Raw genomic sequence first — 25289 nt, forward strand, 5'->3', positions numbered from 1 at the left:
AACCAACAATTTTAACCAAGTAAACAGGTACAATGCAAAGTCCGGTGCAAAGTGGCACAGTGCCTTACTACCCAGTAGGCACCAAACGGGTACTAGGAGTACCCTACGACAAAGTAGGACTAGATGGCCACAGCACGCAGAATGTAATGTCCAATAGTATAGCAAGAATGGATATTCCTGGTCCCGTGTCGGAGGTAGGAAGAAGTATGAAATTGAAGAGAGTCTTGAGTCTTTTTTCTTTTTTGTGCCGATGGTATCTTTATTTGTAGGTGTTAGAGATCACTGTGTCATCATGAAGATACAGCCAACACGTGTTTCGTCACACAGGTGACTTCATCAAGGCTGCAAAACAGTAATGCGAACAAACATTGGGCATATATGTGTGTATGGAATCTAGTGTATGCTAATTGGGTGATCCAGTGAGGAAGATACCAAATCCAAAAGCCAGACTCCAGTGGTGAGAGCTTGTAAACACAAGTGTGGAGTGAACATGGCAACAGAAGTGTGTATATAATAATTGGGACCCAGAATTAAAACATAAAAATACCATGTGAAACACCGTGGTCATGCGGATTTGTATATAGAAAAAAAAAAGGGGGATTTCTATTATATAGGAAAAATAATTCAATTAGAGGAAAGCTTATAACCAGATTGTTATACGTTGTCTACCACTTAAAACCAGATATATTGATATGTGGGTAGAAATTGCGTTATCTAACAATCGGTATGCAGAGATAATGGACTGAATGGGATACGTGGATGAGTAGTGCAGTGCCGGACTGAGAGAGGCCAGGAAGAGAAGGTGAGTGGTGAAACATAGTAACATAAAGGAGAGAATGGACTAGAGGAGAAGTAATAAGATTTAGTAGAAAAGAGAGAGAGAAGTGGATCAGTAAGTACATACCTTATAAGAGTAGTAAACCTGTCAGTAGTATGGCTGCCCATGCAGCTGCAGGTACGTGTGGTAAGGAGCACGTATAGTAGAACAGGTATACAGGGCCGTGGTAGGCTTGTAATTATGACCTACGAAGGTATTGGAAATAAATAAGGGGTAAGGGAAAAGGGTATGGACTGAACAACCGGATTAAAAAGCAATGAAATTTGTAAAGGGGCAGGACCCAAGTTAAGAGTGGAGTGATGTAATAAAAAGTGATAGGTCGCCAGTGATGATAGAATTCTAAAAACGGCAGTGAGGTGCTCCTGGCATAGTGAGAGGATGGCCCAAAACATTTTTTTAAAAACAGGGAGCAAGGCAAGTGCGTGAAGTCGAGAGAAAAAAACGGGTAATTATAGTGGTAACGATTGGTGAAATCAAAAATCACGTACCCCTAACATGGTGTCCCTAAGGAGACTGTAAGGGCAGTCATAACCTAGTGTGGTCGGAGTAAAAGGGCCCACGAGGATCGGGTAGTGATGGCTAGTTGCGCAATGAAGTGCCGGCAGTTTAAACCGGAGCATGTTAATAGAACGAACAAGTCAAATAAGCACGCCGATACCAAATAAATATGTGGCTTTCGAGCGTAACGTAAAAGGTGGCAGATATAACAAAGCGAGTCAGAGGAGAGAGCGTGCCTGGTAATAAAGAAAAGTGTGTGGCTTCTACATAAATCGCGGAACGTGGTAAAGACCAAGCAAAACGGCACGAGCGTTAGGCATTAATGGGACCGTTGTACCATGCTAACGTGGGGGGCACAGTAAGTGCTGGGATGAGGGTGAAAAAAAAAGGAGGGGGGGTGCCGAGTCGGTAACATACCTGTCAGTAGGGGTAGCAGCAACCTTCCGGTAGATTCAAAAAGCGAGTAATGGTCTCCGGGGACCTGAGCACCTCTGCAGAAATAGTTGGTGGGAGTGTGGCCGAAATGGAAGAAGGACTGTAGAGAGGTGGTGCAGTGGCAAGGGACGGTGGCCATATTGGGTGTACAGTAAGGAACGGCTGTATGTTAAATCAATGGTAGGTACGGGCAAAGGCTAACAGGATAGTAATTAGGGAGCAGCTGGTTTCGTGAGGCAGCTAGGCACAAAGTGAATGTCTAGAGCAAAGATAAAAAAGAAAGGGGTGAGAGAGAGACGTAAGAAGGAAGAAGAAAGAAGGGGGTAACAGAATAAGTACAAAGAGACCAATACCAGTTGTTGAGCATTAAGGAGTATGAAATCAAAACATAGATGAGTATGAGGTGCGGTGAGCGGTGGGTGCCGTAAATGCATTAGCTGAAGGCAGCAAATGCATGGGTAATTAGGAGAGTGTGAATAAACACTGTTGGGCATGTATATTGGTACACAACAGTTGAAACATGTAAGAGCCAAGGTCAATTAGTACTGTAATAAGGTACAACAGTCAGGTCGTTAAACCATTGAAAAGATAAATTAGTAGGGTACACATTAAATCAGAACATTGTAAAAATCAAAAAATAATGTTGTGTCCATTGTTGCGCTCGAGCATACTTATGTACATTAATATTCAACCAAGGAAAGATGTCACATGAGAATTACAGCCACAAAAAACAGAGGGATAGAACAGTCATGTAAGAAAGAAGTGAAGTTCGCGATCCGTGTTCAGGCCTAGTTCGACTGCGCGAAGTTTTATAATCCATTTGGATTCGCATCTACGCAGATCCCTGGTTCTGTCTCCCCATCTCGGTGAGTTGGGGACCTGAGTGATGCCATGGAACCTGATGTTCAAGAGATCTTTTTCACCGTGCAAGTTATTGAAATGAACAGCAAGAGGATAGTTGATGTTGACATTTCTGATAGCTCTAACATGTTCCTGAATACGTTCATTCAGTGGACGTATGGAGCTTCCAACGTAAATCAGACCACATGCACAAATCAGGCAATAGACAGTGTACTTAGTATTGCAATTCATGAAAGTCTTGATGTGGTGCGTGGTCGCGGTGTTGTAGGAAAAGGAAGTGGTTTTGTTGAGGGCCAGTTGGCAGGAAATACAGCAGCCACATTTATAAAAACCATTCGGTTTCTCTGGTATCCAACCAGGAGGTCGTGCCTGTGGGGAGGGACAGAGGAAGCTAGGACACAACATGTTCCTAAGGGTCCGACCTCTGCTGTGTACGATAGTAGGGGACTCGCCCATTGAGTCTTTTAGACAAGTATCCAACATTAGTAAGTGGCAGTGTTTCTTGAGAATGCGCAAGACAGCTTTACTCGCAGGACTGTATTGGGTAATGAAAGAGACTGATCTCCTGTTGAAGGGACCCTTGGCAACAGGTTTTGTGGGACTTTTGATCAGTAGGTCGTGTTGATCTTTATTCAAGATGCGTTTACTGGCTACCGAAATGGATTTGTTGGTGTAACCCCTGGCTCGGAAGCGATGAGTCAGGTTCTCAAGTTCCTGTTTGAAAACCTTATTGTCAGTACAGTTGCGTCGAATCCTGACCATTTCTCCGTATGGGATGGCCCTGATCTGAGAAAGGGGGTGAGCGCTGTGTGCGTGTAGAACAGAATTACAGGCAGTGGGTTTCCTGTAAAGCCTCGACATGATCTTATTGTTGGTGATGTATAGAAGTAAGTCAAGGAACTCAATTTGATTAGTGTCCACCTTGTGAGTGAACACTAGGTTAAACTCATTTGTGTTGAGGTGTTTGATAAGACTGTTGAGGTCCGAGATGTTGCCAGTCCATATTGCCAAAATGTCATCAATATATCTCCCCCAATAGAGGATGTGTTCGGTAAGACGTGCTGGACAGTTGGACCATAAGTGTATTTTCTCAAACTGGCCCATGTAGAGGTTGGCATATGAAGGAGAGAACTTAGCTCCCATGGCTACACCCTGACATTGACGAAACCACCTGCCATCGTGTAGAAATACATTGTTCTCTAGTACTAATCTTGTGAGGTCAAGGAGCATACGAGTATGGTCATATAGTGTGGCATCTCGGGCACTAAGCGTAAGCTGGAGCATTTCAAGACCCCTTTCCAGGGGAATGGACGTGTATAGGGAGCTAACATCGAGACAGACAAACACACAGTCTTCCGTCCACTCGATGTCTTCAAGTTGACACAGAAGATCACGGGTGTCCTGTATGTAAGACGGAAGGTTATGTACCAACGGTTGGAGAAAAGAGTCAATGTATTCGGAAATATGTTCTGTGGGAGAACCAATCCCTGAGATGATGGGTCTACCAAGAGGAAAACCACCTGATTTATGGACTTTGGGTAGAATATAGATGCAGGGAGCCCTGGGTGTCTCAGTGTACAAAAATCTGTATTCTAGATCGGTCAGGAGACAGTGATTTTTCCAAAACGTTAATTTCTTTCTGATCAGACTGGTGATGTTAGGAAGGGGATTAGTCGGTAGAACCGAGTAAGCCTGAATGTCATTGAGTTGTCTGTCAATTTCTGTGATGTAGTCAGTCTTGTTCATGATAACAACGTTACCCCCTTTGTCGGCCTCCCTAATGACAATGTTTGGACATGTAGAGAGTTTATGCAACGCTTGGAGTTCATTAGAGTTAAGATTTTTTGTGGGTCTATGAGTACAGGTGCTAGTCTTGTCCTCAAACTTATAAAGATCTGTACTAACCGCTTTGTAGAAGACGTCGATGTGGTTGTCTGGGGGCAAGGTGGGGACAAACATGGAATTGGGTCTAAGCCCACTGTTGGTATCTAGGTTGGGTGTAATGCCAAGTTCAGTCAATAACTCATTGAAGCTGGGTGGTGGTGAGGTAGTGTTGTCAAGGGAGAGAATCGTGTGAATATCCTGCATGTCTTTGATTGTATGATTGCAAGTCGGTGGTGCCACATGAGCAGTCCTGTTGGTATCTGGTTTGTTATGGAAAAACTTTCGCAGTTTGAGATTGCGTATGAACTTAAAGAGATCTATATGTATGGTGGTGTAGTCGGGTTTAGAAGTAGGACAGAAGCCCAGACCCTTTTTCAAGAGATTTATTTCATGCACAGACAATTTTAAATTAGAAAGATTCATGACCTGTACCGTTTCTTCCGAAGTAATGAGGGTACGTTGTAAGGAGAGGCCACTCAGGACCTCTGAGTTTTCGTGGTGGAACGAGTAGTCATGCCCTCTCTGGTGTTTAATGTGGTGTTTCCTGCCCCCCCTGCGGGTGGGTTTGTGTTTATGCCTGACCTGTTGTAGTTCTGCCGTAGTCCCTTCCTGTATCGGCCAAGTTCCTCTAAAAAAGAATTCGGCTGTTGGGTTATGTTTTGTGGAAGTGTACTGGCTGGGGGCCCGTCCCTAGATGCATCTGAACAATCACTGGATAAGTTGGAGATATCAGATAGACTACCCGCGATGGACACAGCAGGTGTGTTGGAGTTGATCGGTCTATTGCTAAAGTCTTTGTTAACCTGATCAAACTTGCGTGCAAAAGTGTAAATCCTGCCATTACTGTAATCATTGTCATCCCTGACAAGTTTTCGCATTTTCTTGTCCTTTATGTATAATTGATAACCAGTGAGTATCTCCCTCATGATAGTGTAGTTTTTGTCAGTAGCTTCTGGGAGATTGAGATTTTTAATCTCCTCCTCCAGGGATGTAATATCCTGGAGTAGAATGGTACGTTTTCTGTCTGCATGTTTGATCAGTATGTTAATCATGCTGAAGGAGGTGGAGGAGATAAGGTGTTCCCATTCCCCAAGTAAGTCAGGGTCAAGGTCTTCGAAGGAGGGGAATATGATCACTCGCAGTCCTCTGGGGACCTGTTTAAGTTCCAAATAGCGTTTCAGAGTGGTGATGTCCCACCAGCGGGCTAGTTCCTGTTTCCTGAGCCTCTCTAATTTAATGAATTTCTGTCTAAGGCCTTCCTTGGAATGTGTGGAATCTGTGGTACATGGAACTAAAAGTTTCTTGGAGAATAGCTCTGCAGCTAAGGTGTCCCGGTTGTCATCAAATGAAGCCATGTTGAATAACCTAAAGGAAAGGGTATACTTTTTGATCAGGAAAAGTATACAGATGGTACAATTTACAAAGTGAATGTTACTAGTGTGCGGCTCACCCAATTCAGACAGAACATAACCTGGAAAGAGAGAAATGAGGGTAGTAGGGGTGAGAGGCGCCGCACCTCTAGGCAGTAAACCAACAATTTTAACCAAGTAAACAGGTACAATGCAAAGTCCGGTGCAAAGTGGCACAGTGCCTTACTACCCAGTAGGCACCAAACGGGTACTAGGAGTACCCTACGACAAAGTAGGACTAGATGGCCACAGCACGCAGAATGTAATGTCCAATAGTATAGCAAGAATGGATATTCCTGGTCCCGTGTCGGAGGTAGGAAGAAGTATGAAATTGAAGAGAGTCTTGAGTCTTTTTTCTTTTTTGTGCCGATGGTATCTTTATTTGTAGGTGTTAGAGATCACTGTGTCATCATGAAGATACAGCCAACACGTGTTTCGTCACACAGGTGACTTCATCAAGGCTGCAAAACAGTAATGCGAACAAACATTGGGCATATATGTGTGTATGGAATCTAGTGTATGCTAATTGGGTAATCCAGTGAGGAAGATACCAAATCCAAAAGCCAGACTCCAGTGGTGAGAGCTTGTAAACACAAGTGTGGAGTGAACATGGCAACAGAAGTGTGTATATAATAATTGGGACCCAGAATTAAAACATAAAAATACCATGTGAAACACCGTGGTCATGCGGATTTGTATATAGAAAAAAAAAAGGGGGGATTTCTATTATATAGGAAAAAGAATTCAATTAGAGGAAAGCTTATAACCAGATTGTTATACGTTGTCTACCACTTAAAACCAGATATATTGATATGTGGGTAGAAATTGCATTATCTAACAATCGGTATGCAGAGATAATGGACTGAATGGGATAGGTGGATGAGTAGTGCAGTGCCGGACTGAGAGAGGCCAGGAAGAGAAGGTGAGTGGTGAAACATAGTAACATAAAGGAGAGAATGGACTAGAGGAGAAGTAATAAGATTTAGTAGAAAAGAGAGAGAGAAGTGGATCAGTAAGTACATACCTTATAAGAGTAGCAAACCTGTCAGTAGTATGGCTGCCCATGCAGCTGCAGGTACGTGTGGTAAGGAGCACGTATAGTAGAACAGGTATACAGGGCCGTGGTAGGCTTGTAATTATGACCTACGAAGGTATTGGAAATAAATAAGGGGTAAGGGAAAAGGGTATGGACTGAACAACCGGATTAAAAAGCAATGAAATTTGTAAAGGGGCAGGACCCAAGTTAAGAGTGGAGTGATGTAATAAAAAGTGATAGGTCGCCAGTGATGATAGAATTCTAAAAACGGCAGTGAGGTGCTCCTGGCATAGTGAGAGGATGGCCCAAAACATTTTTTTTAAAACAGGGAGCAAGGCAAGTGCGTGAAGTCGAGAGAAAAAAACGGGTAATTATAGTGGTAACGATTGGTGAAATCAAAAATCACGTACCCCTAACATGGTGTCCCTAAGGAGACTGTAAGGGCAGTCATAACCTAGTGTGGTCGGAGTAAAAGGGCCCACGAGGATCGGGTAGTGATGGCTAGTTGCGCAATGAAGTGCCGGCAGTTTAAACCGGAGCATGTTAATAGAACGAACAAGTCAAATAAGCACGCCGATACCAAATAAGTATGTGGCTTTCGAGCGTAACGTAAAAGGTGGCAGATATAACAAAGCGAGTCAGAGGAGAGAGCGTGCCTGGTAATAAAGAAAAGTGTGTGGCTTCTACATAAATCACGGAACGTGGTAAAGACCAAGCAAAACGGCACGAGCGTTAGGCATTAATGGGACCGTTGTACCATGCTAACGTGGGGGGCACAGTAAGTGCTGGGATGTGGGTGAAAAAAAAAGGGGGGGGGTGCCGAGTCGGTAACATACCTGTCAGTAGGGGTAGCAGCAACCTTCCGGTAGATTCAAAAAGCGAGTAATGGTCTCCGGGGACCTGAGCACCTCTGCAGAAATAGTTGGTGGGAGTGTGGCCGAAATGGAAGAAGGACTGTAGAGAGGTGGTGCAGTGGCAAGGGACGGCGGCCATATTGGGTGTACAGTAAGGAACGGCTGTATGTTAAATCAATGGTAGGTACGGGCAAAGGCTAACAGGATAGTAATTAGGGAGCAGCTGGTTTCGTGAGGCAGCTAGGCACAAAGTGAATGTCTAGAGCAAAGATAAAAAAGAAAGGGGTGAGAGAGAGACGTAAGAAGGAAGAAGAAAGAAGGGGGTAACAGAATAAGTACAAAGAGACCAATACCAGTTGTTGAGCATTAAGGAGTATGAAATCAAAACATAGATGAGTATGAGGTGCGGTGAGCGGTGGGTGCCGTAAATGCATTAGCTGAAGGCAGCAAATGCATGGGTAATTAGGAGAGTGTGAATAAACACTGTTGGGCATGTATATTGGTACACAACAGTTGAAACATGTAAGAGCCAAGGTCAATTAGTACTGTAATAAGGTACAACAGTCAGGTCGTTAAACCATTGAAAAGATAAATTAGTAGGGTACACATTAAATCAGAACATTGTAAAAATCAAAAAATAATGTTGTGTCCATTGTTGCGCTCGGGCATACTTATGTACATTAATATTCAACCAAGGAAAGATGTCACATGAGAATTACAGCCACAAAAAACAGAGGGATAGAACAGTCATGTAAGAAAGAAGTGAAGTTCGCGATCCGTGTTCAGGCCTAGTTCGACTGCGCGAAGTTTTATAATCCATTTGGATTCGCATCTACGCAGATCCCTGGTTCTGTCTCCCCATCTCGGTGAGTTGGGGACCTGAGTGATGCCATGGAACCTGATGTTCAAGAGATCTTTTTCACCGTGCAAGTTATTGAAATGAACAGCAAGAGGATAGTTGATGTTGACATTTCTGATAGCTCTAACATGTTCCTGAATACGTTCCTTCAGTGGACGTATGGAGCTTCCAACGTAAATCAGACCACATGCACAAATCAGGCAATAGACAGTGTACTTAGTATTGCAATTCATGAAAGTCTTGATGTGGTGCGTGGTCGCAGTGTTGTAGGAAAAGGAAGTGGTTTTGTTGAGGGCCAGTTGGCAGGAAATACAGCAGCCACATTTATAAAAACCATTCGGTTTCTCTGGTATCCAACCAGGAGGTCGTGCCTGTGGGGAGGGACAGAGGAAGCTAGGACACAACATGTTCCTAAGGGTCCGACCTCTGCTGTGTACGATAGTAGGGGACTCGCCCATTGAGTCTTTTAGACAAGTATCCAACATTAGTAAGTGGCAGTGTTTCTTGAGAATGCGCAAGACAGCTTTACTCGCAGGACTGTATTGGGTAATGAAAGAGACTGATCTCCTGTTGAAGGGACCCTTGGCAACAGGTTTTGTGGGACTTTTGATCAGTAGGTCGTGTTGATCTTTATTCAAGATGCGTTTACTGGCTACCGAAATGGATTTGTTGGTGTAACCCCTGGCTCGGAAGCGATGAGTCAGGTTCTCAAGTTCCTGTTTGAAAACCTTATTGTCAGTACAGTTGCGTCGAATCCTGACCATTTCTCCGTATGGGATGGCCCTGATCTGAGAAAGGGGGTGAGCGCTGTGTGCGTGTAGAACAGAATTACAGGCAGTGGGTTTCCTGTAAAGCCTCGACATGATCTTATTGTTGGTGATGTATAGAAGTAAGTCAAGGAACTCAATTTGATTAGTGTCCACCTTGTGAGTGAACACTAGGTTAAACTCATTTGTGTTGAGGTGTTTGATAAGACTGTTGAGGTCCGAGATGTTGCCAGTCCATATTGCCAAAATGTCATCAATATATCTCCCCCAATAGAGGATGTGTTCGGTAAGACGTGCTGGACAGTTGAACCATAAGTGTATTTTCTCAAACTGGCCCATGTAGAGGTTGGCATATGAAGGAGAGAACTTAGCTCCCATGGCTGCACCCTGACATTGACGAAACCACCTGCCATCGTGTAGAAATACATTGTTCTCTAGTACTAATCTTGTGAGGTCAAGGAGCATACGAGTATGGTCATATAGTGTGGCATCTCGGGCACTAAGCGTAAGCTGGAGCATTTCAAGACCCCTTTCCAGGGGAATGGACGTGTATAGGGAGCTAACATCGAGACAGACAAACACACAGTCTTCCGTCCACTCGATGTCTTCAAGTTGACACAGAAGATCACGGGTGTCCTGTATGTAAGACGGAAGGTTATGTACCAACGGTTGGAGAAAAGAGTCAATGTATTCGGAAATATGTTCTGTGGGAGTACCAATCCCTGAGATGATGGGTCTACCAGGAGGAAAACCACCTGATTTATGGACTTTGGGTAGAATATAGATGCAGGGAGCCCTGGGTGTCTCAGTGTACAAAAATCTGTATTCTAGATCGGTCAGGAGACAGTGATTTTTCCAAAACGTCAATTTCTTTCTGATCAGACTGGTGATGTTAGGAAGGGGATTAGTCGGTAGAACCGAGTAAGCCTGAATGTCATTGAGTTGTCTGTCAATTTCTGTGATGTAGTCAGTCTTGTTCATGATAACAACGTTACCCCCTTTGTCGGCCTCCCTAATGACAATGTTTGGACATGTAGCGAGTTTATGCAACGCTTGGAGTTCATTAGGGTTAAGATTTTTTGTGGGTCTGTGAGTACAGGTGCTAGTCTTGTCCTCTAACTTATAAAGATCTGTACTAACCGCTTTGTAGAAGACGTCGATGTGGTTGTCTGGGGGCAAGGTGGGGACAAACATGGAATTGGGTCTAAGCCCACTGTTTGTATCTAGGTTGGGTGTAATGCCAAGTTCAGTCAATAACTCATTGAAGCTGGGTGGTGGTGAGGTAGTGTTGTCAAGGGAGAGAATCGTGTGAATATCCTGCATGTCTTTGATTGTATGATTGCAAGTCGGTGGTGCCACATGAGCAGTCCTGTTGGTATCTGGTTTGTTATGGAAAAACTTTCGCAGTTTGAGATTGCGTATGAACTTAAAGAGATCTATATGTATGGTGGTGTAGTCGGGTTTAGAAGTAGGACAGAAGCCCAGACCCTTTTTCAAGAGATTTATTTCATGCACAGACAATTTTAAATTAGAAAGATTCATGACCTGTACCGTTTCTTCCGAAGTAATGAGGGTACGTTGTAAGGAGAAGCCACTCAGGACCTCTGAGTTTTCGTGGTGGAACGAGTAGTCATGCCCTCTCTGGTGTTTAATGTGGTGTTTCCTGCCCCCCCTGCGGGTTGGTTTGTGTTTATGCCTGACCTGTTGTAGTTCTGCCGTAGTCCCTTCCTGTATCGGCCAAGTTCCTCTAAAAAAGAATTCGGCTGTTGGGTTATGTTTTGTGGAAGTGTACTGGCTGGGGGCTCGTCCCTAGATGCATCTGAACAATCACTGGATAAGTTGGAGATATCAGATAGACTACCCGCGATGGACACAGCAGGTGTGTTGGAGTTGATCGGTCTATTGCTAAAGTCTTTGTTAACCTGATCAAACTTGCGTGCAAAAGTGTAAATCCTGCCATTACTGTAATCATTGTCATCCCTGACAAGTTTTCGCATTTTCTTGTCCTTTATGTATAATTGATAACCAGTGAGTATCTCCCTCATGATAGTGTAGTTTTTGTCAGTAGATTCTGGGAGATTGAGATTTTTAATCTCCTCCTCCAGGGATGTAATATCCTGGAGTAGAATGGTACGTTTTCTGTCTGCATGTTGGATCAGTATGTTAATCATGCTGAAGGAGGTGGAGGAGATAAGGTGTTCCCATTCCCCAAGTAAGTCAGGGTCAAGGTCTTCGAAGGAGGGGAATATGATCACTCGCAGTCCTCTGGGGACCTGTTTAAGTTCCAAATAGCGTTTCAGAGTGGTGATGTCCCACCAGCGGGCTAGTTCCTGTTTCCTGAGCCTCTCTAATTTAATGAATTTCTGTCTAAGGCCTTCCTTGGAATGTGTGGAATCTGTGGTACGTGGAACTAAAAGTTTCTTGGAGAATAGCTCTGCAGCTAAGGTGTCCCGGTTGTCATCAAATGAAGCCATGTTGAATAACCTAAAGGAAAGGGTATACTTTTTGATCAGGAAAAGTATACAGATGGTACAATTTACAAAGTGAATGTTACTAGTGTGCGGCTCACCCAATTCAGACAGAACATAACCTGGAAAGAGAGAAATGAGGGTAGTAGGGGTGAGAGGCGCCGCAACTCTAGGCAGTAAACCAACAATTTTAACCAAGTAAACAGGTACAATGCAAAGTCCGGTGCAAAGTGGCACAGTGCCTTACTACCCAGTAGGCACCAAACGGGTACTAGGAGTACCCTACGACAAAGTAGGACTAGATGGCCACAGCACGCAGAATGTAATGTCCAATAGTATAGCAAGAATGGATATTCCTGGTCCCGTGTCGGAGGTAGGAAGAAGTATGAAATTGAAGAGAGTCTTGAGTCTTTTTTCTTTTTTGTGCCGATGGTATCTTTATTTGTAGGTGTTAGAGATCACTGTGTCATCATGAAGATACAGCCAACACGTGTTTCGTCACACAGGTGACTTCATCAAGGCTGCAAAACAGTAATGCGAACAAACATTGGGCATATATGTGTGTATGGAATCTAGTGTATGCTAATTGGGTGATCCAGTGAGGAAGATACCAAATCCAAAAGCCAGACTCCAGTGGTGAGAGCTTGTAAACACAAGTGTGGAGTGAACATGGCAACAGAAGTGTGTATATAATAATTGGGACCCAGAATTAAAACATAAAAATACCATGTGAAACACCGTGGTCATGCGGATTTGTATATAGAAAAAAAAAAGGGGGATTTCTATTAAATAGGAAAAAGAATTCAATTAGAGGAAAGCTTATAACCAGATTGTTATACGTTGTCTACCACTTAAAACCAGATATATTGATATGTGGGTAGAAATTGCATTATCTAACAATCGGTATGCAGAGATAATGGACTGAATGGGATAGGTGGATGAGTAGTGCAGTGCCGGACTGAGAGAGGCCAGGAAGAGAAGGTGAGTGGTGAAACATAGTAACATAAAGGAGAGAATGGACTAGAGGAGAAGTAATAAGATTTAGTAGAAAAGAGAGAGAGAAGTGGATCAGTAAGTACATACCTTATAAGAGTAGTAAACCTGTCAGTAGTATGGCTGCCCATGCAGCTGCAGGTACGTGTGGTAAGGAGCACGTATAGTAGAACAGGTATACAGGGCCGTGGTAGGCTTGTAATTATGACCTACGAAGGTATTGGAAATAAATAAGGGGTAAGGGAAAAGGGTATGGACTGAACAACCGGATTAAAAAGCAATGAAATTTGTAAAGGGGCAGGACCCAAGTTAAGAGTGGAGTGATGTAATAAAAAGTGATAGGTCGCCAGTGATGATAGAATTCTAAAAACGGCAGTGAGGTGCTCCTGGCATAGTGAGAGGATGGCCCAAAACATTTTTTTTAAAACAGGGAGCAAGGCAAGTGCGTGAAGTCGAGAGAAAAAAACGGGTAATTATAGTGGTAACGATTGGTGAAATCAAAAATCACGTACCCCTAACATGGTGTCCCTAAGGAGACTGTAAGGGCAGTCATAACCTAGTGTGGTCGGAGTAAAAGGGCCCACGAGGATCGGGTAGTGATGGCTAGTTGCGCAATGAAGTGCCGGCAGTTTAAAACGGAGCATGTTAATAGAACGAACAAGTCAAATAAGCACGCCGATACCAAATAAGTATGTGGCTTTCGAGCGTAACGTAAAAGGTGGCAGATATAACAAAGCGAGTCAGAGGAGAGAGCGTGCCTGGTAATAAAGAAAAGTGTGTGGCTTCTACATAAATCGCGGAACGTGGTAAAGACCAAGCAAAACGGCACGAGCGTTAGGCATTAATGGGACCGTTGTACCATGCTAACGTGGGGGGCACAGTAAGTGCTGGGATGTGGGTGAAAAAAAAAGGGGGGGGGGGTGCCGAGTCGGTAACATACCTGTCAGTAGGGGTAGCAGCAACCTTCCGGTAGATTCAAAAAGCGAGTAATGGTCTCCGGGGACCTGAGCACCTCTGCAGAAATAGTTGGTGGGAGTGTGGCCGAAATGGAAGAAGGACTGTAGAGAGGTGGTGCAGTGGCAAGGGACGGCGGCCATATTGGGTGTACAGTAAGGAACGGCTGTATGTTAAATCAATGGTAGGTACGGGCAAAGGCTAACAGGATAGTAATTAGGGAGCAGCTGGTTTCGTGAGGCAGCTAGGCACAAAGTGAATGTCTAGAGCAAAGATAAAAAAGAAAGGGGTGAGAGAGAGACGTAAGAAGGAAGAAGAAAGAAGGGGGTAACAGAATAAGTACAAAGAGACCAATACCAGTTGTTGAGCATTAAGGAGTATGAAATCAAAACATAGATGAGCGCAACAATGGACACAACATTATTTTTTGATTTTTACAATGTTCTGATTTAATGTGTACCCTACTAATTTATCTTTTCAATGGTTTAACGACCTGACTGTTGTACCTTATTACAGTACTAATTGACCTTGGCTCTTACATGTTTCAACTGTTGTGTACCAATATACATGCCCAACAGTGTTTATTCACACTCTCCTAATTACCCATGCATTTGCTGCCTTCAGCTAATGCATTTACGGCACCCACCGCTCACCGCACCTCATACTCATCTATGTTTTGATTTCATACTCCTTAATGCTCAACAACTGGTATTGGTCTCTTTGTACTTATTCTGTTACCCCCTTCTTTCTTCTTCCTTCTTACGTCTCTCTCTCACCCCTTTCTTTTTTATCTTTGCTCTAGAAATTCACTTTGTGCCTAGCTGCCTCACGAAACCAGCTGCTCCCTAATTACTATCCTGTTAGCCTTTGCCCGTACCTACCATTGATTTAACATACAGCCGTTCCTTACTGTACACCCAATATGGCCGCCGTCCCTTGCCACTGCACCACCTCTCTACAGTCCTTCTTCCATTTCGGCCACACTCCCACCAACTATTTCTGCAGAGGTGCTCAGGTCCCCGGAGACCATTACTCACTTTTTGAATCTACCGGAAGGTTGCTGCTACCCCTACTGACAGGTATGTTACCGACTCGGCACCCCCCCCTTTTTTTTTCACCCACATCCCAGCACTTACTGTGCCCCCCACGTTAGCATGGTACAACGGTCCCATTAATGCCTAACGCTCGTGCCGTTTTGCTTGGTCTTTACCACGTTCCGCGATTTATGTAGAAGCCACACACTTTTCTTTATTACCAGGCACGCTCTCTCCTCTGACTCGCTTTGTTATATCTGCCACCTTTTACGTTACGCTCGAAAGCCACATACTTATTTGGTATCGGCGTGCTTATTTGACTTGTTCGTTCTATTAACATGCTCCGGTTTAAACTGCCGGCACTTCATTGCGCAACTAGCCATCACTACCCGATCCTCGTGGGCCCTTTTACTCCGACCACACTAGGTTATGACTGCCCTTACAGTCTCCTTAGGGACACCATGTTAGGGGAACGTGATTTTTGATTTCACCAATCGTTACCACTATAATTACCCGTTTTTTTCTCTCGACTTCACGCACTTGCCTTGCTCCCTGTTTTTAAAAAAAAATTTTGGGCCATCCTCTCACTATGCCAGGAGCACCTCACTGCCGTTTTTAGAATTCTATCATCACTGGCGACCTATCACTTTTTATTACATCACTCCACTCTTAACTTGGGTCCTGCCCCTTTACAAATTTCATTGCTTTTTAATCCGGTTGTTCAGTCCATACTCTTTTCCCTTACCCCTTATTTATTTCCAATACCTTCGTAGGTCATAATTACAAGCCTACCACGGCCCTGTATACCTGTTCTACTATAGGTGCTCCTTACCACACGTACCTGCAGCTGCATGGGCAGCCATACTACTGACAGGTTTACTACTCTTATAAGGTATGTACTTACTGATCCACTTCTCTCTCTCTTTTCTACTAAATCTTATTACTTCTCCTCTAGTCCATTCTCTCCTTTATGTTACTATGTTTCACCACTCACCTTCTCTTCCTGGCCTCTCTCAGTCCGGCACTGCACTACTCATCCACCTATCCCATTCAGTCCATTATCTCTGCATACCGATTGTTAGATAACGCAATTTCTACCCACATATCAATATATCTGGTTTTAAGTGGTAGACAACGTATAACAATCTGGTTATAAGCTTTCCTCTAATTGAATTCTTTTCCCTATATAATAGAAATCCCCCTTTTTTTTTTCTATATACATATCCGCATGACCACAGTGTTTCACATGGTATTTTTATGTTTTAATTCTGGGTCCCAATTATTATATACACACTTCTGTTGCCATGTTCACTCCACACTTGTGTTTACAAGCTCTCACCACTGGAGTCTGGCTTTTGGATTTGGTATCTTCCTCACTGGATCACCCAATTAGCATACACTAGATTCCATACACACATATATGCCCAATGTTTGTTCGCATTACTGTTTTGCAGCCTTGATGAAGTCACCTGTGTGACGAAACACGTGTTGGCTGTATCTTCATGATGACACAGTGATCTCTAACACCTACAAATAAAGATACCATCGGCACAAAAAAGAAAAAAGACTCAAGACTCTCTTCAATTTCATACTTCTTCCTACCTCCGACACGGGACCAGGAATATCCATTCTTGCTATACTATTGGACATTACATTCTGCGTGCTGTGGCCATCTAGTCCTACATTTGTGATGGAGTAAACCTCTCCGCCAAGATTGTAATCAGGCCCTTAATCTCTCCGTTCCTCTTAAGCACTCTGATACCTTCTTTGGGGGTGGTGAAAAGCAAATCAATCAAAAAAAGAAGTTCTAAAATCAAAGAGGATAAACACAGAATAAACACAAGAGGAACAAACATTGGTAAATGCAGGAAATAGGGCTACAGCCAATAGAAACAGAGAAAAAGTATGTGACAAGCACCAGAACCAATGAAAAGCAAGGAAAGCAAGGGGGCAGGATGTAAGCTCCTTTCAAGATTTATATTAAATATAATAGATTCCACAAGCATAGCAGAAACCTAAAAAGGACAGAACCGTGACACTTACACCCTTAACTATATTTCAGGGTTTTTAAAAAGCACCCTTTCACTAACATTTACTACTTGCTAGCCCTTTTTAGGTGAGATATGTGCTTAATTTCCTCAAACCAGAAATTGTTTGCAAACGTTGCAGCTGTGATTTACGAAGACCTCTACAAGGAAATTCCCATAGTGCAGCTTCGCTGCCCTAAGTGCAATCTTATGGATTTAAACAGAATGGAATTTGAGAACATTGCACATCCGACATCTGACATAGCCTGAGCAGGAATTGTCTGTATGTATATTTCTATTGATCCATGGCATTGAGTAGGAGTTCCACATAGCGCCTAGGTCCTCTCTACACCAGGCACGTCATTGGCAACTCTATTTAAAATTGAGCAGCAGCTTGGACCAGCATCAGCTCCTTTTTTTCTAGGATTAGTCCTCATCCCAGGGGAAGAACTTCCTTAGAATCCTGCTTCTAGTTTGTTGCCTCAGCAGGCACTGAAGTGCTTTTCCCAAAGAAGGGCAGTATTCATGCTAAACTGCACTAGCAGAAGGCCTTGGGCCAGTCTAATCTGTGTTTCTTTCACATTTCTTACACCTCTCCAGCCATATGTGGTTTGTGTGTGGGCATTTTCATTGGCTTATTACTCAGAAGTGGATTGAGGTGCCACAGTCCTACATTTCAAGTGGAGTTAAGCTGCTACTGTGTGTTTTTGGGCATTAAAAGCTGTCCAGGCAAGCATCTCATCTCAGCCAGTGCAGTGTTACATGGTAGAATAATGGGCTGAACAACAAGAGGGTGAAACTTCTGCAAAGACTCTGAGGTGAGAAGCCCATGGAGTACTCTGAGGTGAGAAATCCATAGTGCACTCCAGAAGACAGGTAAGCTGGAGTGGTTGTAACCCTTTTCGACTCGATCTTCATTTTGGGTGTTATTAGATGTGTCTCTGCACAGGACACAATTCATAACTTTCAGTGTCTCGATGCAAACAGCCATATGTATGATCCTCGTTATGGGAGAGTAATAGAATCGCTAGTCACCTTCTGCTATGGGCGGGAGTACACTTAGAGGGGCCTGTTCACACACTGCTGTTTGCAATACATTTAGTAATATCACAATAGTACTACCAAAATACTACAAAAACCTAAGAGTGTAAATCTCCACCTCCACTTCTGCTTTTTCATGGAAAGATCCTCACAAATATAATTTCACTACTTAGTAGTAAATGTGGATCGGACGAGATGAATAGCTGCAGAAACAGGCATAATTAATCCTTAATAGGAGGTGTTTAGGGAAGAGTAAGCAGTGGCTTAGGGAGAGTTAGGGGGTGAGTTAGGGAGGGACGTGCACTCACCCACAAAAGACTACGGGCCTGATTTAGAGTTTGACGGATGGGTTTACTCCGTTACAAATGTGACAGATATCCCGTCCGCCGTGTTACGATCCCATTATATCCTATGGAATTGTAATATGGCAGATGGGGTATCTGTCACGTTTGAGACGGAGTATCTTGTCTGCCAAACTCTGAATCAGGCCCTAAGCTGATTGCTATTCACAAACTACACTTTTAAAGTTATTACCGTCAGACTGGGACCAAAGCTCAGAGCTGGATTAGGTCCAGGACCACACCTGGCCAATCACAGGCACTGCAGCACTGGTACTTAAACACACTTTCATAGAAAATAATGGAGGTAGGGACTTAAAATAAAACCCAATAGGAAATAATGCTAAACTAAATTTAATCTCCCAATATAAGCATTAAATGAAAAGAATGGTCTGTCTCATTTCTGTTTTCATGTTGAAACTGATGTTGAATGGTATACATTTTTGCATAGTTAACGAAAATGACTTAATGCATAATATTTTTTTTTTTTATGTTAAGAGTCTCTATGGTCTTTAACAGGCCTTAAAAACATATACTATTGACCAACTATTTCATGCTGTTCTCACTATGCAATGATGGGATCCTTTTCCATGAAGCTGGTCACAAGTGTTTTGCTCATATTAACCTTTAACAAGCGTCTGTGTGTGAAGGATTTTACATTGGGATTCTATGTACGTGTACTTAGTACATATATAGTGATTTGTGTCTCACTCGCTGTGTTTATATGTTTCCAGATTCCCCCTGAATCCAGCCTCACATGAAGTTGATACTCCTAGCACCAGAAGGATTGTGGTCCCACACCTTCTTCCTCTCCACCACTGCGATACAAGCATCAACATTCTTATCACTTGTTCCTTGGGATACTGAGGCTGGCTCTGCCTTTCTCTCCACTTGCACTGCTTTATCCATGGCCGACTGTATCAAGTATATGTGGCAGACCTTCAAGGCTCATCATTCTGTTTTATGCAAACATTCACTTGTCTATCAAAATCCATCCAATTGTTGTTCTCAATTATTCTTTAACATCAAGAAACTATTACTTTTCTAGTGAATCCTCAATCTGTTAATCAATCAAGAGTCAATCTTGTTTTTCTCAGACTGCATTACTTAATGTAGAAGCTATGTCTTTATGCAGGTTTTCATCCTGTAAAATAAAAGGATTGATACATTGATGCATGTTTAATAAAGCTCTTAAAAGACTACAGTATTTATTGTCTTTAGTTAAGTTCAATCAATAATTATTTGGTTCACCTTAAATTCCATCTTCCTTAGTTTATGAAAATATTATTTTGATACATGCTGCAGTCCATAATGTATAACAACCTTGGGTCACTGTAGTAAATTATTTTTATCTCCAGACTGTGCTGTGCAACCTAGCAGGCTTTGCGGAGAGAAATCCCAAAGTGTAGAGTCCAAAAGCACCCAAACCTCCACCAACATAATCAGCACAAATACTCTACGCCAACTGTCAGGACAACTGATCTTTTGGAAATATGGATTAATCATGTTTAAAAAAACATTTAATTAAATAAACAGATTTTTGATAAGACTAGGAGGATGATAATTGCTGGCTGTTTGGGGAGTGTTTGTGCAGATTACATGACTGTCATTTTGCATTACTTTATCAAGTGCTTTCTTTTACCCTCTACTCCACTCTACTCTGACCAGCACTGAGCACTGACAACGTTTTGCACTAGGAGGCACAAAAAATATCTGATGGTCAGCTAAGCGGAGCTCTTTAAATTGGGTGACTAAATGTTCAAGTGTGGGAATGCGGAAATGAAAAACAATTTCTGTTAGTGTGACCCTTGATGCCTGCCACTTGGCAGAGTTTTGATACTGTTCTTGTTTCTCACTAAACAGCATTTTCTACCATTCTACTCTGGTCCCCTCCATGGCTCTAAGATTTCACCTTGCATACATATTCCTCCCCTCAAACCTCTCAGTGTAAGCATAGATGTCTGTTTCTCATGCTCCAGAAAACAAATGTCTCATGGTTTGACACCCCGCTCCTAAAAAGTACACTGCCTGACCCCCACCCACCCTGAGCCCTAAAAAAAACTACCCAAACACCCGCCACTAAAAAGTAACCTACCCCAACACCTCACCTGCCCTGAGGCCTAAAACCTTGCCCCCTAAATAAGCTACTCCAAACCCCCACCTGCCCTGAGCCCTAAAACCTTCCCCCATAAGTAGACTACCCCGAAATCCATTAAAACACTATCCCAACCCCTCTACCCACCCCCCAAAACTTAATTACCCTGACCCCCACTCGCCCTGAGCCCTAAACCCTTCCACCCTAAATAAACTACCCAGACCCCCCACCCCAAGTCCTAAAAAAAAACTATCATGACCCCCACCCCTGCCCCTCAAAACTAAACTACCCCAACCCCCCATGCACCATAAGTCCTAAATCCACCTCCATTGCTGGAAACTATCCACCAACCCTGCCCCAACTCCACTTACCTTACAGCATCCTCTCCTGATCCTTCATCTTCTTCGCTCCTCCCTCCTCCGGCCCTTCCTTAAACCTTCGCCCACCCCTTTAAAAATAAACAAACCGTCCCACCCTAAGCCCTAAATAAAAAAAATAAAAAAAACACCTCGCCCCTTAAAAAAACAAAATATCCTGCCCCCACCCCATCAACCCACACCAAACCCTGCCCCAGTCCTACTTACCTCACCTAAGCCTTCCCCTGCCCCTTTGCAAATAAACTACCCTGCCCCCAACCCTCAGCCCTAAATAAAAAAATGACCAAACCCCCAACCCCTGCCCCTAATTTCTTTTAAAAAAATACCCTGACCCTCCACCCTAATCCCTTAAAAAAAAAATACCCAAACACCCCACCCAAATCCCTGCCCCAGTCCTACTTACCTCACCGCGTCCTGCATAGTTCAGCACATGCATGGGTAAGGCACAGAAAAAGCCATGCAGTGGTCGGGCAAGCGTGGTTTTGCATGTGTTGGAAACATCCCTGTCGCTCAGGATGCGTTGTTTAGGATGTTTCCCACATAAAATACAGTTGTGTTATTTTCAGAAGGCACATTAAACCCCTGCACTACTTTATGGCCAGTCAAAACTGCCACGAGGCAAAACTCAGATCTCTCTCACTAGCAGGAGCATTAATCACAGATGTTTTCTTGACATTTGTTTTGCCGCCTGAAAGCTGAAGACACAAGGAACTCTGCACCAGGAGCTTTTAAATTGTAAGTAATTGCTAGACACAGCACCTCCCCTTAGGCCAGTCTCCCACCTTCCAGGTCAGTGACCTGTGCGGCCGTCCTGTCACACCCCCTAAAGCCAGACCTGGCTGTGCATGTTGTCATCGGGATCCACCCTCAGACTGATCCAATCAGGAGCCTCTCTCCAACAGCCCAAGGTTGAGCTCTTCTACTGATGCTTTCTCCAGTCTGGACAGCAGGGCTGGCGGCACTCGGCTCTCAATATAAGCCAACATTCAGTCTCTCACAGGTGGGGGCATGGTACATGAGGCAGTTGTACACCCAGCCTTGCCAAGCTTCCCAGTTCCATGCGTGATGTGGTGCTACAGTCCAGTTTTTTTCTTTGAATTTTGGGACTTGTAGTCTTGTTTATTCTATTATAAATCAAGACCACAAGTCCCAGAATTAAGAGAAAAAATCATGGACTGGAGCAGCACATCAGGCATGGATCTGGAAAACTTGGCAACTATGTACACCCCCGTTCAGTGCCTGTAGACTGGACTTCATGATCAGGACGAAGCAACCACCCTACAGTTAAACTGCTGGCCATGACTTACGGGTATCCCAGTGGACTGCTAGAGCTGCAAGACACTATCTGAAGTGATTAACTCACCAGTAAGATCATTAGGCCTTGAAACTGGCGATCCCCAAGAGGGATGGAAGCTCTGTGAAGGCATGTGCTGCATGTGAGTCTATGCCATTGGCACCCAGGCGAAAGTTTACCTCTGTGTTGACCAATGAGCTAGATTTATGAGAGCAGGGGGCTTGCCTTGCATTCACAACAATGAAGACCCTTTCGGCCTACTGCATAGGTCATTGCGGGTTATGTTGAACTTTGAGGCATGGCAGAGCATTACTTCATTTGGACACAACTAGCAGCCCAGCAAGATTACCTTAAATGTGCCTTACTCTAACCAAAGATGTGGGTCACGAAGCAGGGCTGGCGGTGTCAGGCCAGCACCACCACAGAAGGGTTAAAATGTGCCCAAAGTTTGGTAAAATCCAAAACCCCCAACAAAACTCCATGTCAGCTGTATTAGAGCTCTAATACCCTAGGCCTGATTCACACAGGTAAGCTTAGAACTGAAGTCTAAGTTTAGACCAAAAGTCTAACTTTAGTAATGAAGTCTATATTTAGACCTGAAGTTCAATTTTAAACTTCAGGTCTAAAGCTAGACTTCAGTTCTCAGGTTACCTTTGTGATCCAGGCCCTGTCTCGCTAATTCAAAGGCAGGCACTCAGTAGCCTGCAGGCATTGTGGTTGCACACACAGGAGTCGGGTGTCTGGTCACTCAGACCTGACTGAATAAGGCGATGTATTACGCTTTACTTTATCTGGATACAAATAAAGTGGCTCCAGCAGTCTGCAGGAATGTCTACTTTTTACTGGTCACTGTGCCAGGCCTGCTGGTTTTGCTGCAGGGTAGACTGCCCTCGATCTGCTCTCTGAGTACTCCTTCGCTGCTCAGAGGTTGTTGATTGTACTTCTACATCTGGCCTACCAGCCTGGGACCAGAATCAGTGCTTTAAATGGGCCAGTACTTAGTGGTATTGTGTACCGGCACTTCTCAATTTTCTTCCCTTGAGTACCGGAAGTTCTCCTTGGCCAAAAAGACTACCGGTACTCATAGGGGCAGACAGACATGCTTAGATGTATTGGTATGCTCAGCACAAGTGCTGACAACAAGGCTTTCAGTGTGCAGGGTGTCTGTGCACCATGCTGACACCAAGCTAACAGTAAATAGTCAGGGTAGTCAGTGCTGGGTTGCTGCTGCACATTACACTCTAATTGACAGCGTAGGTGCCATTTAGGCACTTTCAAAATCCAATTAGTTAGACCTGACATCCTTAGTGTGGTCATCCCCCAACTTTTTGCCTCCCTCCCTCCACCTTTCTGACACTGTTTGTGCTGGTTTTAGGACTGTGCACTTTACCACTGCTAACCAGTGCTAAAGTGCATATGCTCTCTCCCTTAAACATGAAAACATTGGTTAATTCCCAATTGGCATATTTGATTTACTTGTAAGTCCCCTGTAAAGTGCACTACATGTGTCCAGGGCCTATGAATTGAATGCTACTAGTGGGCCTGCAGCACTGGTCGTGCCACCCACATAAGTAACCCCTTAACCATGTTTCAGGCCTGCCATTGCGAGGCCTGTGTTTGCAGTTTTACTGCCACTTCAACATGGCATTTAAAAGTCCTTGCCAAGCCTTAAACTCCCCTACATTTAAGTCACCCCTGAGGTAGGCCCTAGGTAACCCATAGGACAGGGTGCCATGTAGGTAAAAGGCAGGACATATACAGGTGTGTTTTATATGTCCTGGTAGTGGAAAACTCCTAAATGCGTTTTCCACTACTGTGGGGCATGCTCCTTTCATAGGATAGCATTAGGGCTACCCACATACACTGTGTCAGTAGTAGATTCTGATCGGAAAGAGGTAACCAGGTCATATTTAGTATGCCAGAATGGTAATAGAAAATGCTGCTTATTGGTGAAGCTGACTTTATATTGCCTTTTTAGAAGTGCCAAAGTGAGCATTTCTCTGCACTTAAAATCCATCTGTGCCTTACAGCCTGTCTCCACTCCACATCTGGCTGGGATGGTTGACAGCTCCCTTGTGCATTTCACCCAGACAACCACAAACACAGGATACTGTCACACGTGCACTCATCTGCATACTGGATGGGTCTTCTTGGGCTGGAAGGGTGGAGGGAGGGCCCGACACTTACATTTCAAAGGCTAGTGGCCTGCCCTCACACAATGGACTGCCTAACCCCCCACTGGGACCCTGGCAGTCAGCCCTGTACTGAAAAGGAGACCTTGTGACCTTCAAAACCAGTATTTGCAGTCTCCCCCACTTCAAAGGCATCTTTGGGTATATAGACTGGGTCTCTGACCCCACCAACTTAGACACTTCTGGACATGAACCTGTCAAGAGGAACTGCCTGGCTGCCCAAAGGACTCATATGGGCTGCTTTGCTGAGAAGGACTGCTGCCCTGCTGTTGCCCTGCTACCCTGCTGCCTCTGACTTTGCTGAGAAGTGCTCTCCAATGGCGTGGATTGATCAGGCCTCCTGTTTTCTGAAGTCTCAGGTCCAAAAATAATTCATCTCTTCAGGAAAGTCCATGTGCACCAAAAATCAATGCATAGCCTGCCGGAAACAATGCACAGCCATTTTGCAACCGAGAAATCACCGCACAGCTGAGCCGGAATGATGTAGCCCGACTACCCAATTGAAGATTCAACGAAGCGCCTGCCTTGTAACAGAAAATATGCTGCACAGCCCTACCGATCGATGCACAGCTGAACCAGAACGACGCAGCCCGATTCCCCGAGTGGAAACAGACGCATGCAATGCAACAGAAAATTTGATGCATCGCCCTACTGGATCGTCGCAACGCCTGTGACTTCTTCCCGCACACCCAGGATTTCCCGCATCGTCCCTCTGTGTCAAAAAGATCCCAGCATCGCAGTGAGGAACCAAGACTGCGCATCGGAAACAGACGCATGGTAGAAAGAAACAACCCAACGTCTGTGTCGCGCCAGAAAATCAGATGCACACCCTATTTTCACACACATCTCCTCCTTTGTGGTCTCTGTGCGTGTTATTTTTAACGAAAACCAGGTTCTTTGTGCTCACAAGATACTACTGTTGATTTCTAAATAATACTCTTTTTATTATTGCAAAAGTGATATCTCAACTTGTGCTTATTTAATATTTATCATTTTGACTTTAATTTAATCATTGACAAACGGGTCCTCGGCTGA

At 44.0% G+C, this 25289-nt stretch overlaps 1 protein-coding gene across 1 annotated transcript in view; it reads left to right on the top strand.

Annotated features, from left to right (window-relative positions):
• Positions 1-19498, top strand: part of LOC138297203 (nigwaprin-b-like) — a 120559-nt gene extending 101061 nt beyond the window's left edge. The window contains exon 3 of the mRNA XM_069236690.1: positions 19031-19498. Within this exon, the coding sequence (XP_069092791.1) occupies positions 19031-19041 (11 nt within the window). The 3' untranslated portion in view covers positions 19042-19498. The remainder of the gene's footprint in view (positions 1-19030) is intronic.
• The last annotated feature ends 5791 nt before the right edge of the window (positions 19499-25289 follow it).

This window comes from Pleurodeles waltl, chromosome 5 (genome assembly GCF_031143425.1).
Source record: "Pleurodeles waltl isolate 20211129_DDA chromosome 5, aPleWal1.hap1.20221129, whole genome shotgun sequence".
Taxonomy (NCBI): Eukaryota; Metazoa; Chordata; class Amphibia; order Caudata; family Salamandridae; genus Pleurodeles; species Pleurodeles waltl.